The sequence below is a fragment of the Ostrinia furnacalis genome, unplaced genomic scaffold, assembly GCF_004193835.3.
Source record: "Ostrinia furnacalis isolate ACB-3 unplaced genomic scaffold, ASM419383v2 OfSCF4780, whole genome shotgun sequence".
NCBI lineage: Eukaryota > Metazoa > Arthropoda > Insecta > Lepidoptera > Crambidae > Ostrinia > Ostrinia furnacalis.
In genome coordinates, this window is record NW_021135019.1 from 20083 (window position 1) to 36538 (window position 16456).

Sequence of the window (16456 nt, forward strand, 5' to 3'; positions counted from 1 at the left end):
ACACTATTGTGACATGTGGCATAGCCTTTATGACTTATCTTTTCTGTCAGATGTCAATATAAATACCTTGCGTTATTGGAATAATTTCTTGCTGCTAATATTTCTACGAAATGGCTCGCAAGGGACAGGTTTCTATTCAGGATACTATTGAAAATGACGAGGAGTTTGATGCGTACCTTCAAGCCCACTTCCACCAATTGATTTGTAAGTTAAATGTACCTCTCCCAATGATGAGGGCAGCATTAGGGGCAGCATAATATCGTTGTGGAAATCCCTTCAGGGGAGGGCTTTGTTCAGCAGTGGACGTTCTTTGGACCAACAAATGAGTCGAGACTTGATAATTAACTCAATTAATGATCTTAGAGAAAAGCGTTCGTAATATTTGTACAGAAAGCGTTCTTAGCACCTTTAAAGCGCTAGCAGTATACCTACTTGTGACTCCAATTCGCGCTCTATTTGTATCAGTAGGTCACACTACGACGAACTAAGACTTTGAAAAAAAACTAGAAATGGGTTTTTATTTGGAGTAGCGTTACGGTCACTAACATCCTCTACAGGTATGGAAGTATACTCGGATTTCTGCGGGCCCTGCCTGGCTGCCGGCAATGCTATAAGGAAAGGCAAGCTGGAAATTGGGCAAGATCGTATTGCTATGGCAAAGGTAAGGGGTATGTCTCATACTGTAATTAATTTGAGATGATTATTTATACTTTTATTATATTGCAGGCCTTAGCAGACAACATTCAAGCACTAGCAAGGTTTAAGGACAAAAGTGAACCCGTGTTTCTTTTTATTTTTGTAAGTTTTTTTCAATTTTAATAAATGCAAAAGGTTCACTTCAAGTTTTATCAGTACAATCCCATTATACATGCTTGAATTTCGATTGCCTTTGCTCAGAAAGGTAAGCTGACGCGCGCAATGTTCGGCGCGAACGGTATCGAGCTGTGCCGGATCATGGAAGAGGAGCTGGGCCACATGCAGCGCGAGGTCGACACTGGTATGGAGCGGCCCAAGCGGGATATAGAAGCCATGCTGCCTGAGGAAGCTGTGAGTATTATAAACAAGTCCACAAGAAATTATCATTACGTTTATTCCATTTATCTTTATCACTGTTGGTGGCGGTAGAGCACTACCAAAACGCACTACAAAATATGATTTGCCAGATATTTTTCGTTGATGGCTGGCGTATGTGTGACTACGTTCCAATTTATCTTTACTACTGCTGCAGAGTATAAGACAGGTGTGAAAAATAATATAGGTAGGTACTGTTAAATCAGTCTTTCCCAAAGTGGGCGATAACGCCCCCTTGTGGGCGCTGCAGGCTTAAAGGGGGGCGGTAAGAGACCCCGGAAAAAAATCGGGGCATTGTGTAGAGGCTTCGTAGGCCATTTGTAATTTCATCTACTTAGGAGGTCTCTTAGACACCGACTGAGCATTTGACTTTTGAAAAATTTAATGGGGGCGCTCAAAAGAATTTATTCTCAAAGTGGGCAGTAGACAAAATAAGTTTGGGAACCGCTGTGTTAAATTGACAAGCTAACTATGACCAGAATGTTGTCCAAGTTATCATAGCCGCTGGTGTGTTCCTTCCATGAGTCGTGTTTTTTTTTTCGATAAATAAATTCAAAGTTCATTCCAGCAAGTAAATCATCATGCCAGTATCTTTTTTATTTCTTACAACAGAAAAAGCTAGAAGACGACTTGCGCTTAGAAGAAGAATCCCGCGAAGCCACCGAGCGTCTCCGAGTGTTGACATTAGCCGCGCGCAAGCGCCGCGTCTGCGACCGCATGTCGCGGCACACCAAGCGGCTCAACTTCATCTTGTTCTGGCCGCACTGCCACCACGCGCACTTCGACTTGTACGAGAAGTGGGATTTGATCAGTTAGTTTGTATTGAATTGCATCCCTCTTTTAGGCCCTGTTTTCACCAAAGTGGAGAGTGTGGAGAGTGCGGTAAAACTGGCAGTTTATTTCCACCAAAGCGGAGCGGAGATGAAACGAACAGCGAGGAGACGAGACAAGAGGAGTGAACTGTGCATAAGCTGTCAGCTGTCAGTTTATAGTCACACGATTTGGGTGTGCAAGGCGCGGAGAAAAGGCAGAGCAGGAAACGAGGCGAGGTCAGCTTATTTCGGAGCTGTCATTTGGCTGAAACGAACGAATGTTCTTCAAAATCAAGTGTAAACTTAACACTGGTTATTTTCATCTCTCAGATATATCGGTGGGGGCCAAAGAGACGATCCAGCTGACAGAAGCTGGTGCTAAGGAGGCCTTATACATGAGCGATGTGGACCCGAACGAGGCCTGTCTCCACGCGCTCCTGAAGGACGAGGCGCTGGTGGTCTTGTTCAAGATGATGGACACGGATAACAGGGACTTTGTTAGTTAGTAGTCATCGTCAGTTGTCACTTGTCAGTAAGTCTACAAACTCTCTAATTCTGAACCTCTGAAGTTATGTCATGAATGGGAGAAAAATACGGATGGGACAATGATTTGAAATCATTTATGGAGTTAGGCTTGGTTTAAAAATTCAAATCCTGAAGCTAAAGCTTCGAGTAATAAACCACCATTTCTGAATATGAATGAACATAAGGGTAGATACTAAAAAGTACTTTTAAGACTAGACTTCAAGATCTTTAATCTACGGGACTATTTTCACCTCTCGTTTCCACTGCTGCAACTACTTTGTAGCCAGGATCTTACAGCTTGGAAAGCTATTGTCCGTATTCTCAGAGCTAATGCGGTACGCACTCTACGAAGAGATACCGGTCCCGAAGGAGGACGTGCCTCCAGAGAAGCAGATCCCTCCGATCCCAGCGTACGAGCGTTACGCTACCATCAGCAAGACCGCGCGGGAAGTTCGCAGAGATCGGTACGAAGCGAAAATGCAAAAACTGGTGAGAAAGCTCATGTAACTTTTGTTTGAAACATAAATTTTTATAGGCACCTTTATTAAGCTTCAACCACACCAACGCGTGCAGATCGCCATCGCCGGCGCGATCATAGGCCAATGACAAGTCGAGCGGACTGTCATGGGTTACAACCAGACAGTCCCCGATTTATTGTTGAGAGTAGTTAAGAAAATTATGTGTCAACTCATATTTTCTTAACTGCTCAAAGTAGGCAAATAAAATTAAAAAACCTAGACTTCTGGAAAAATTGATTCACTCCAAAGGTTGTCAGTATGTAAAGTAGTCATTATTGTATCAATGTGATGTTGTAGCGAGAAGAGCAAGAAGAACGTGACCGGTTGGCAGCCGAAACTGCTCGTTTGGCCAGAGAGGCTGAGGAAGAAAGGCAGAGGGTTGAGAAACAGCGGCAAGAAGAGGAAAGAATGGCAAGAATCCAGGCTGGGGTAAGCTTTTTTCGTATAATTATACCCCTACTATAAAACAAAACGAAACGAACTATAAAACAATAGACATTGTAACTATTATAATGCTGTTTATTGCTAAATAATGTTAAAATTTCAACAGCTTCCAGCTGATCCTGAGCCGGAAGAAACTGGAGAAGAAGGCGAAGGTGAAGAAGAAAAGGAAACCGAAGGCGTGGTAAATATCCATCAAAATAATAAATATGACTCCAAAATTTGCGAAATAAGGAACTCTATACACCTGTTGGTAGATTGATTACACGGAAAATATTTTGGGAATTTTTTTCCGAATTATTCGGAAAAAGTAAGTTCTCTGAAATCAACGATACCCCATCGGCTTAAAATTTATTCAGTCTTGATGTCGAAGTATTTACATATAGCTATAAAAAGTTGTTTGGGTTGTGCTCTTTCTTTGTAAAAAGACTGAAAACCGCTTTTCTTTACAATATCAGGGGGAAGAGGCAGAGGATTTGGAGAAAGTCGAGGAAGAAGAGGAGTTCCATTCCGACGTGGAGGTGGAAGGCGAGGAGTACATTCCCCCAGGCGGGCTCTTCGTGCCCGGACTGTACTCGCCGCCCAACGAGTTTGCTAAGGCTAATGGACTGGCTTATTTTTTTCCAAAGGTTAAATCATCATAATATAATATTATTTCTTTTCGTGTACCGAAGAAGGCTGTCACATGCCACATTTAGAGAAATAATGTCCGTATCCTTTTTTTACTGTACATCATTTACAAATTCATTTTTTACCACTTTTTCACCATTTCGTCTTTAGAAATGTTCATAGCTGGTGAGTTGACTTAATGTTTTGCAATTTGGCATTTTGGGAAAAGGGAATTTAACTTCTGATTAAATTATCTGTGATGAACTTGGCTTCATTATAGATTGTCGGCAATACAACTCTAGCCTGTAGCCACATTTTCGATTCTATTCTTTCAGTTTCTTAAATTGGTAGTCTGATGGATGATGATCAGGCTACCAATTTGAGGGTCAGGAATTCGATTCTCGTCCACCCCTGAACTTGTGGTGAATGAATTATGTCCACCAGATAGTCCAAGAGGCGACGCCCATCGAGTCAGAGCACCTACCGCCGCACGTGCTCGTCATTTTCAACATCGACAAGCGCTACGACGTGCAGGAAATCATGATGCAGTACAAGGATGAGATGCTCAACGTGAGTCTATACAATAAATAAAAAAAATAAAACCGACTTCAAATGCGTGAACACAAAAAAAAACTAAAAATTAAAAATGTTCCTTATATAGCCTGACCAGGAACATAAAAACCCTGGCATAGAGGCGCGTCAATTGCATTTGATAGTGCAACACTGAGTACAGTCGTACCTGTGTTAAATTAATAGGCTAACTTTATGTATCAGGATTTAGGATTACGGGCTAATTTGATATTTTCATAAATTAACGAAAAAATATTATTATAGGTAACCTGGTTTAAATAAATTAAATGAAACCATCAATCGAGCTAGTAGGATTTATTTTATTATTCATCAATAATCAAATTCAGAACTTGAATATTCAACTGCAATGTCTGCTCATGAACGCTTCAAACTCGGTACTTCTTTCCCAATTCCATAAAATTCAACACTTAGAAAGTGACAAAAAAAATTAAAATAGGTAGTTGAAACAAACCACAGCTAATTTTCATAGTGGACTGTACTATACGATAAACATGTCAGTCAATTTGACAACCTTTGTCGGAAACATTATTCAATGAAAATATTGTCCGAACCCTTAGTATTTCTCTTCGACAAATACTTTAACACATTGTGAACCACTTTTCTTTGACGACTATAAAAAGATTTTAGCAATTTAATTCACGAAATCAATTGCGCACATTTAAAATAAAGTTTGTTTACACTTTGACAGCAATAGACTGACATACAAGGTGACATGTCAATGAAGTTTTCAGTTACTGTTGCCATTAAAAGAAATTAGTACCATTAGTTTTCCGCAACATGGCGAGGGTTTTTATGTTCCTGGTCAGGCTATAAAAAAGTTCATCCCCAATTTTCCACCCTTGGGGGTGAAATATTTTCTTCAAATTCGCATGAAACCACCCTTTTGATAATACCTATTCAACAAAAAAATAATCGTTCAAATTGATTTATAATCGGCGGAGATATTGCGTATAAAAAAGTTCATCCCCAATTTTCCACCCTTGGAGGTTGTTTTTTCTAGTATTAAATTTAAATGGGACCACCATTGAGGTATTACCTATACGCCGAAAAAAGATTTGTTCAAATCGGTTCATAATTGGCGGAGTTATCGCGTAACAAACATAGAAAAAAAAAACATACGGGTCGAATTGAGAACCTCCTCCTTTTTTGAAGTCGGTTGAAAAATAACGGCAATAGTAATCTTCATCATCATCATAATTTCAGCCATAGGACGTCCACTGCTGAACATAGGCCTCCCCCAATGATTTTCACAAAGGCCGGCTGGTAGCGGCTTGCATCCAGCGCCTTCCTGCTACCTTTATGAGGTCGTCAGTCTACCATGTGGGTGGACGTCCTACGCTGCGCTTTCCGGTCGTCTTGGGTAATTTTAAGTACCCAAAATGTCTAGCTGTATCGCCTTTACCTATTTTTCTTTCTAGAAAGCTTCAAAGTTTTTTTATTTTGAAAATCTACAAAACTACATTTTTAAAGTTGGTTTGGCTTAAGAAAGCACATTGTTTTTTTTTCCTTTTGTAATTATTGTACTCTCTTTTAGCAATAACTTGATGTTGATTTCAGTACGGCATATTCGTTGGGGACGACCCCAATACAGCGGAACACATAGCTTTCACTATAAAGCAGTATGACAAAATGGAGCGATTACGAAAGCAGTACGTATTGGTTTATTATGTTTTTGTTTACATAAACCATTTTTTCCACGTCAATTCCCAGACTCCAAGGATATCCTGAGTCCCTTAATTGGCGTTCCATAACTCCCCTAGTTAAAAATGCCTGCACATTTTCAAAGACCGTATTCGCATGTGATGTCAACTGCCTGTTACTTAGCCCTTTAGCTTAGCCAATTGCTACCTGGTAACCACGTGAATAAATAACCAGTGATATCTAGCAGAAACAAACAGTATTACCACCAGCGCATGCTTTTATGATCCTTATTACCAACCCAGCAAAGACCGCCTTGCAGTGATGGTGTCCCGCAAGCGGAGTCTTCCGCTCCTGAAGCTAGCAGGACTGAACCCCTGCTACATCTGCACCCAGCAGAAACAAATAGTATTACCACCGCCAACGCATGCTTTTATGACCCTTACTAGCTTTTGCCCGCGTCTTCACCCGCGTTAAATTTAGTTTGTCACAGATCGTCATAAATTAGAGCCTATGTTATTCTGGGTTATAAAACAATAATACTGTAAGGTTTCATAAAAATCCGTTTTAGTAGTTTTTGCGTGAAAGAGTAACAAACATCCAGACATCCATACAAACTTTCGCATTTACATAAACATGGTTAGATTGGTGTTAACTAAATTAACACCAATCTAACCATGTTCTTGCAAATAAATGATTTTATTATTTATTATATTATTATTATTATTATTTATTATTTATAATATTAGTAGGATTATAATCCCAGCAAAGACCGTCTCGCCGTGATGGTGTCCCGCAAGCGGAGTCTATCGCTCCTGCAGCTGGCAGGTCTGATCCCCTGCTACACCAGCATTAGTGATACTTCCAGCAGAATCAAACAGTATTACCACCGCCAACGCCTGTTTTTATGACTCTTAAGTCAAAAGTTAAAGTCAAAATTTCTTTATTTGTTTAGACTAATAAATAGTAGGCTTACAAATCGTCAAATATTTTGCTCTTAAGGAGCTTTTACATGTCTCATAATCTTTTTACCCTACCGCTTCGAGACCAACATTTGGCAAGTGCTGAGAAGAAGCGCCGCAACAAAATCAGTCACCACTGTCTGCAATAAATAGAAATAGCAGTAGTAAGTAGGATTATTGATTCAGGAGCAGTTCACTGAATTTACCACGCATTCTCGTATGGTGTATCTTATAAGAATACTCTTATTACGATCCCAGCAAAGACCGTCTCGCCGTGATGGTGTCCCGCAAGGAAGTCTTCCACTCCTGCAGCTGGCTGGTCTGAACCCTTGCTACATTAGCACCAGTGATACTTCCAGCAGCAACAAACAGTATTATTACCACGGGCAACGCATGCTTTTATGACCCTTATTATAATCCCAGCAAAGACCGTCTCGCCGTGATGGTGTCCCGCAAGCGGAGTCTTCCGCTCCTGCAGCTGGCGGGTCTAAACCCCTGCTACATCAGCAGCGACGTGGAGTCGGGCGAGCGCGACTGCCTCACTATGTTCCCGGTGGGGTATGGTGACGAGTATGAGGAGGAGGAGAGCATTAAGGAGGAGGAGATTGCTGTATGTGTTGTTTTGCTGTAGCTTCTGTACTATAGCATTGTTGTTTAGCTTACAATTAACCGATTCGTTGCGGATGGCACGTTTCAAGCTTTGAACGTGTAAAAAATGATCAAAGCACTGTTTTCTTTTCCACATGGCTGATGACACAGATGCGTGTCATCTAATCGTATGGCGTTGGGCACTGAACAGTGTCACTTCGTTTTTTCTTGACGCCACAGTTAGAAATAAGCGAAATTGGCCACCGCAATAAATCGGTTAACACTAGTCATTAAAATCTTGCCAGGCTGTCTCTACTCTTTGTGTCATAGTACATCGCTAACAAGTGCTAGGTAGAGGTTGACAGAATCAACCTACTTATTCATACCGTTCACCGACATGGAATGTTTTGTTGCTAATCATTGCACCATTATCTTTTCATGGAATTAAAAGGCACAATAGTGTAGTAAATCTTTTATATTTACGATGTTATATTCAACCTTTAATCTTTGATTCAGGAAACTGGGCCAGAACCTGAACCCGAGCCTCAGGTACGAATTGTCTTTATTTTAGTTATTTTTAAATACACAATTTGTAATAGTTACATTTAGTGTGCATGTGTTCATTTTTGTGTGCATTTTATTATTTACTATGCAATTCGCCAACAAATTAATATTTTTCAGACGGAGGAAGCCGAGGAGCCCAAAGCAGCTGATGAAGAAAATGAAGATGATGAGGAGGATTAGATTTTATGGCAATTTGTTTTCATTGATAGGTTTATTTTATTTTATTTTCCATTATCCTTTGCAAGAAAGGATTTTTNATAGGTTTATCTTTTGGCAAGATGGCTTGTTAACAAAACTTTATTAAAGAAAAGGGGAAAGAAAGATGGCGCTCTTTTCTTATGAAATTGAATAGATTAAGCTATTTATCTCGCTGCGCTTTTGTTCGCTGGTAATTCATTTTTACAGAATTTTTACAGATATCATTATATTAACCGCTTATTTAACAAATGAATTCCACTAAATGTCTTTGTCTGTGTATAATTGCAAACACTCGTATTCATCTAACTAGGGCAAATTATTTTTTTTAACGGGATACAAACTCGAAATGGCTACTGATATTTATTGATAACCCAGGCTATATGATTATACTTGTTTCAAAATACTCAGATTATTTTAAAAAAATGGACTCCTTTAATGTCTTACGAGTATGTCACCGAGAAATTGTGAACTCAGTCAGTTTATAATTTAATTCGTGAGATTGTAAACTAACAGTGGGTTAAGCGTGTACGNGAAAACTATGTGGGCTCTAGATCTGAAGCCGCTTTAGCGAACACGAAGTGCTCATACAATGCGGCGTATTTTCTTCCAGTCTTTAGTCAGGACTTTAGTCGAATTAAAACTCCTAGGATACGATGCTTTTTTGCATAATCGCAAGACTTCGTTCCAGTGTCGACCGAATGTTATCACGATGTATGTGGCCCAGGGGTTACCGTAGCCGCTAAGGTTTGAAACTTCTTGCTTAAAATATTGTAGTCTTTGGCATAGACTACGACGGTAGTCATGGAGATAGGAGTTTGTTATCTCGTGTCAGATGTAAATGGTGAAAAGAAAACTCATGATTCGTGTTATTTTTATGCAATATGTAGGTATTTTATAAAAGTGGAACCACGAGTGATCTCCAAAACCCATTCTATTATTATATACGATTCGGCTTCGATATCTATAATACAATAGGAGTTTATTTCATGTGTCAGGATATGCATAAAAATATCAAATTGTTAATACCGGCTGGTTATCCGACCAAATTCGAATGCATACAAAAAAGCGACGGATTCATACATATCGATGACCTTCCACATTGAGCGTATTAAACTTAAGCTGTTGTTAGTACAGTCGTGTTCAAATGTTTTAGGCAATTAATAAATATTTAGTAATATTTTAGATCAGTCTTTCCCAAAGTGGGCGATAACGTCCCCTTGTGGACGCTGCAGGCTTAAAGGGGGGCGGTAAGAGACCCAGAAAAAAAATCGGGACGTTATGTAGAAGCTTGGGAGGCGTCATCTACTAGGAGGACTCTTAGACACCGACTGAGCTCGACTCTTGACTACAAAAATGGGGGGCGCTAAAAATATTTTATTCTCAAAGTGGGCAGTAGACTAAATAAGTTTGGGAACCGCTGTTTTAGATGGTTAAGGGGCCTTACTAGGGGAAAACGGCAATATTGGATCTCTTTTCTATTTTCTGTTACTTAAAGATATTTCGCACAGAAATTTGTCAAAATTCCGGTATCCTTCCGTTTGGCCAAATTACTTTTCGCCAAATTTCACTTCGCAAACAACTTATCGCCAAAGTTTCATTTCCCAAATGAACTTTTAGCAACTGTACTTTTCGCAACTAATTCATTTGGTCAAATTATCATTTGGTAAAATTTTATTTGGCAAATTTTTATATAGCAAATGTTTTATTTTGCCAAATATTATATCCCAAATAATTTGTTTGGTCAAATTGACACTTCACATACTTACCCACCGTTACCCACAAATCAAAGCATAAGGCACATGATCATGGTTTTCACAAGAATTTTATGTAAAACAAAAAGATTGCAGAAAATAGTATGGTTGCAAAAGTAGGTATTGCAGAAAATAGTAGGTTAGGTTAGGTTAGAACAGTGACCCGGCCCAGAGTAAATCAGGCCGTCGTACCATAAACGCCATACATCCGGTGTTGGAGGAGTGGGTACGGCGGCAACATGGTCGTCTCTCTTATAGAGCGACCCAAATACTAACTGGCCACGGCTGTTTCGGCGACTATCTATTTCGGATAGGACGGGAGCAAAGTGCCACTTGCTGGCATTGTCGAGAGGGCACCGAGGATTCCGCGCAGCACACACTCGAAGTGTGCCAAGCTTGGGTGGCAGAGCGCGAAATCCTCGTGGAACAGGTAGGACAAGAACTCTCCTTACGGGCCATCCTGCCTCGTATGCTAGAGAGCCCAGATGCATGGCATGCGGTGCTCCACTTCTGTGAGGAGGTCATGTCGCAGAAAGAAGCGGCGGAGAGGGAGCGAGAGGCCTCGCCTGACGCTCCACCGAACCGTCGCCGACGTCCAGGACACCGCAGGAGACACTACCATCTCCATGCCCCCTCTTAAGGGTCCTCGGCCACTAGACACGGGGGTGTTTGGTGGCCGCTAAAGGAGGACCCGTGGCGGCGGCGCGCGCATGTGTTCACGCGCACCGTTAGCGAAGACCAAATGAAGCCAGTCGTCGCTTGCTCAAACAGAGCGAGCCACAGTCCGGGGCGGAGCCGCGAAAGAATGTCTAGGCCGTCTAGCTCGGACAATGACTCGCAGCTCCGTCCCAAAGACTTCGGGAGGACACCGTCAGGTTTTAGTAAGTAGGCCGATTTTTTCGGATTTTGAAGAAAGCTCGATTACTTGATATTTATAAATATTTTCATAAACATGTTTCTTTCACATATACGCACAAATCAAGAGCTACTCGTGTGTGTTTATTCTATAGGCGCACATATAACGGTTATTGAGATAGAGCATTCTGCAAAACGTTACCCTGGCAGGAAATGCAATATCTCGAAAACCTGAAGCCGCACAAATCACATTTTCAGCTCACATAATAGAACAAATATAAGCTATCTGCTCGTACACAGTTTTTCTCTTTCCGATCATTCGTTTAGAATTTTCCTGCTAGAACAACGTTACTCCAGCAGGAATCGTTTTTTTCGTTTTGTACCAAAACGACAGCACGCACTAATCTCTAATTCGGCGCACATTTACACCATGTTGGGAACTAATTATACGTTCTACTCATATCACTCTAGGAGCTACTTTCCAGCTGGAGTAACGTACACGGGTTAAGCTAAGCGTCCACATGTCGGTATCGTACGGATCGGACGTATCGCACGCAACGGATCGTAGTATTATTTATATGGAAACTCATATAACTGCGTCCACCTGTCCGCATCGTACGCACCGCACATCCGATACGATGTGTTTTATACAATGCGTCCGTTGCGTTCGATACCGACAAGTGGACGCTTAGCTTTTAGGTTTGGTTTTGTAATCTAAGTAACGTCAGATTATAATCTGATGGAGTTCACAAAATATTACGGTGACATCTTTCTGGGCATAAATGCAAATTGCAAGTGTAATCATTTGCTCTCCACAGGGTACAAACCCGCAACCGCAACTGATGTGTAAACTCAAAACCAGTTGTTTGATATTATGTTCGTTACATCGCTAATCCGATGTCTGTTTACGTCACTCCACGTTTAAATGCGAATTAATGGTGGTTTTTTGCGAGTCTGCGGGCAACATGACAGGGCTCGCAAAACAATGGGACTCGCAATTGTACGCCTGATCCCCTGTCCACTGTCAGTCCGCCGCAATGTGGTGTACCACAGACTAAGTGAGAAGTCCCATTTGTCTATGACATCCATAAATATATAGAGAGATGTCAACTAATGCGCTGAGTTCGAAACTCAGTGTCGCATTAGAAATTGACACACAATGTAATCAAAATATGTGCTCATTATCCACTGCGGTATCAGTACTCAACGTTCGAATAAATTTATAGTACTACGCAAGCAATGTAAACTGTTTAAATTATGAAGTCTGCAGCAATGTAGTCCGTTTTGGGCTTATTGATGCTACGCCGGCCCCTCCCCCTTGTCACATCTCCCAATGACATAATTTACTCTAGGAGTATCTTGACCTTCACTGATTGGCGGTCAAGCTGTAGATCCTGGCTACACAGAAGTTGCAGCGGCGGGAACGAGAGGTGGGAATAGTCCCGTTACTCTATCTTCCTAAAATGTCGTAATAAAGAAGAGCAGAGCCTCCTGCCACAGTATACTCATTTGTACCAGCTGGATTTGTTCCAGCTTTAAGTAGGTACATTATTTTGTTTCGGTCGGCTCAGACTTTCTGTACCTAATTTGATTGTGGCCTTTGAAACTCATTGCATACGAGTACAATTAAATGTGTGACGTGTCCCACCAATTATTTTTGATGTCCGAAAAGGCTGTATCATGTTCGGTCCTGGCCAAGTGCGTATCGGACTACTAGAGGTTAAAGGTTCGACCCCCACAATTAAAATTCATACATAATAATCCGGGCCTTTTCAAGGCGAGAGTGAATAGGCACTTACAGGGCAGATATGTACCATCCTAGACTGCATCCCACTTAACACCAGGTGCGATTGCGGTCAAATACATGACTTTTATGCATAAAAATATTCTAATCTGTGTAATGTGTTACATTTAAAATAAATATGTGGACCTAGTACTTGTAATCCAAGCTTTGCGTAAGTTGTTTGGTGGGTATTTACTTATTATTATTTATGTGTTACAGCCTTTCCGGGATTCCCAGAGCTGGAGGCTGGAGAGAACCAAAGATCCAATCTTAAAATATCTAAACATTTGTCACACATGATATATGTAAATCGGGGTAGAAGATATTCTGCAGGATTGGAAATCCGCATGCCAATTTCGTTGAGGTCCGATGACAGTTTAGCATTCCCCTGTGCCTTCCCTTGGGCTTGGGTTTTTTGAGGTCAAGCTATATTTTATCCTGGATAACAGGAGTTGCAGCGATGGGGCTAAAAATAGACTAATACACCCGTATTCGCTTAAGTGAAGCAGCAAATCGAATGCACAGCGTTGAATTGTCTGTGATTGGTTCGTGTGTCACCCTGTGCGTCCACGCGCGATGTGAGACCTCATAATAATGTTTGTGAATACGGGCGATAGACACCATTAATCAATTAACGTACCTACTTTTCAAATTGTCAAAATTAGACTCCCATAGATTTTGTACGGCAATACAAGCAAGTGACGTCGCTATTTTGTCAACTGAAATAAACTACTTTTTTCAATTACAATGCAACAAAAATCTTAATTTACAGGCAATTTAAAATTAATTATGTTTTTAAAACCAGAATGAAAGTCTTTGTGAAAGTTGTGATTTCGAATTATTGGGGAATGGTGTCAATTAATAGTCTATTGGGAGTTTATACAATAAAATAAAAATATCAGAAAATGCATCTGACAAATCGTTGTTAGTCTTTCCTTGTCTTTCCTAGGCAGGTACATTTTAATGAAGGATTATCAACAGTCAAACAGCAGCCTGTTTTAAAATAAACAAGACGTCGATCAAGACCGCGGTCAACGTTCCCATAACGCCGATAAGTATGGCATTATCGCCATAAATCTCTCATATCGCAAACCATAAAACTACACGAACTTTTTGTTAAGCTGTTACGTGCAGACAGCTTGTCGTTATGGAAAACTGAAAAGTCAAAGGTCTCAAAGAAGCATATACCTATGTACTAAAAAACATAACCTTTCTTAGCGATTTAAATGAATTTTAAAAGGATTTTTGTCCGGCTGTTGCGCTCTAGCGAAAATCCCGAAACAAAAAATATCCTTGTATCTTATTTCGTGATAATTAAGTTAATCTCAATTACCGGACAACTATCAACAAGCCTCCTCTTATTGGATAATCCTTACCTATTTCAATTAATTTAGTAAAGTAGTTCAACCTACCCTAAAGAGATTATTTTCTGGCCGGTATTTTATGATAAAATTTCGAGGAAAATTGCTATGCTGGTGAGGTGACAAGCCAGGCCTAAAAGCGATTTTACACGGTAGCTGAACTTGGAAAGAAAAATTTGTACATTATCTGCCTCCCTAATACCCTGTAGAGGCCAACTTCGGATATTTTAGATTTATGATAGCAAAGTCTTGGAAATTATAATGACCTTTTACGGGATTACCTAATACATTCTCCTTTTTTCGAGAATTAACAAGCTCATTCCCATTTTTTGCTCCATTGTGAAGATTTTGATGATGTGACTGGAGAAAGAGGAAAATGTTATAGAATGTTATTTGGCCGAGTTTGTCCCGGAACTAACTCAGCACTCTACGCTGACACCGACACACATTTATCTCATTGTTGGAGCCAAAAAACAGACTTTTTAGCTTTAGCAATAAGTCTTAGATTAAGGGCTGATTTTTCAATCGTCGGATAACTTTAACTGAAGAAATAAGTTTGGCACATTGACAATTTCAGTATGGGAAATATGTCAAGAAGAAAAAGTTTATTCTTCCGTTAAAAGATATCTGACGATCGAAAAATCAGCTAAACGTAATAAGTTAATGTCCTCTTCACGGGCTATTTACAATTATGAAGTCAGGGCAATTTTTTCCCCTTTTAAGGTTCCTACTTCTATTTAAATGTACTAATTTTGATTTCAATGTAGGTAACTTTTATTTAATCATTTCAAGAACCTGCTTAGATCTGAAAACTCTACCGATTTTACACATTTTCAAAAGTTCAGTGTTCAGAAGTTGCTCCTCGCATTTCCACTGCAAATTGAAACGCGCAATCAACATCAACTCTTTTTTTAACAATCGACATGGTACAGTCAGCATCAAATATTTTGTGACACTCAAACTGGCCAAAAAGACAACAAAACTTTATTCCAATTGTAACAAAGACGTATTGCGAACTTTTTGGCAACTTTGGGTTTGACGCTGACTGTACCTAACTAATTTCTCGATAGCATAGTGAAAGATCTGTCATGTGAGAAGCGAAATGTCGCATATTCGAGTCCAATTTACGGGCCTCTATATCATACAACTGAAACATAATTTTAACGTAATTTCAAATTCTTAATTAATGCAAAACGTGCTCATTGTTATGATAATGAACGAGATAACAACAGTTCCAAAGGACAGGGCCTTTCAGTTCCACCTCAGTTAATGTCCTCTAATAACAGGCCTGCACATGCATAAACAGTTTAATTGGATTTCATATGCGATAAGTTTTATGAACTAGCCGACCTACTAAAGACGTTTATTATGCTGGTGGCTGATTAAACCATGTCACTGATTTTGAGGTCATTTTTAATTTTACGGCATGTTCAATAACTAACTTAAAGAATTGTTTTCTAAATGAACCACGACAAAATACCTTACCCTGTATTAAAAGTATACGAGTAACCTGGTATAACCTTTAGCTAGTGGCATTTTGTCTCAAAACAGCGTATTACTCTTGAAAATTTCGACGGGTTCAACCAGTGTCAAAGTAATTCGTCGGCCGTTTGGTGCAGTGGTTCGAAACGGACTACTATTCCGGAGGTTGCGGGTTCGATTCCCGCACAGTACAAACATTTGTGACTTTGTGTGCATGAACATATTTGTTTGTATTATACTGGATGTTTTATATGTAGGTATAATATATGTAGGTATGTATTTACAAAAAAAAAAGTATTTAAGTATGTTTATATCCGTTGTCTAGTACACATAGTACAAACTTTGCTTAGTTTGGGACTAGAAGCGCAGTGTAAAATGTCCAAGGATATTTATTTATTTATTTAGTAGATGGAAGAGCAGTCGCCCGGCAAACGAAAGGTCGTGGGTTCGATTCCCGCCATAGGCAGTTCGATTTTTTCAAGTTATCTTCTTCTTCTTTCTTATATCTTGTCTTCTTTCTTATAAATAAAAATGAATTGATGTTCGTTAGTCTGATTAAAACTCAAGAACGGCTGGGCCGATTGAGCTAATTTTGGTTTTAAAATGTTTGTCGTAGTCCAGGGTAGGTCTAAACGGTGAGCAAATACGCGTGCGATATTGTTTTTCTGTGACAGACAAAACTCCACGCGGGCGAAGCCGCGGGCGGA

At 40.1% G+C, this 16456-nt stretch overlaps 1 protein-coding gene across 1 annotated transcript; it reads left to right on the forward strand.

Moving 5' to 3' along the window:
* Positions 1-110: 110 nt before the first annotated feature.
* LOC114359990 (uncharacterized) lies at positions 111-8499 on the forward strand. The gene is made up of 15 exons (XM_028314538.1): positions 111-204; positions 558-661; positions 727-798; positions 898-1047; positions 1684-1882; positions 2214-2384; positions 2734-2897; positions 3224-3355; positions 3477-3551; positions 3826-3996; positions 4421-4546; positions 6125-6216; positions 7591-7777; positions 8272-8304; positions 8437-8499. Exons 1-15 carry the CDS (start codon positions 111-113, stop codon positions 8497-8499), a joined length of 1833 nt encoding a protein of 610 aa, XP_028170339.1.
* Positions 8500-16456: the final 7957 nt, after the last annotated feature.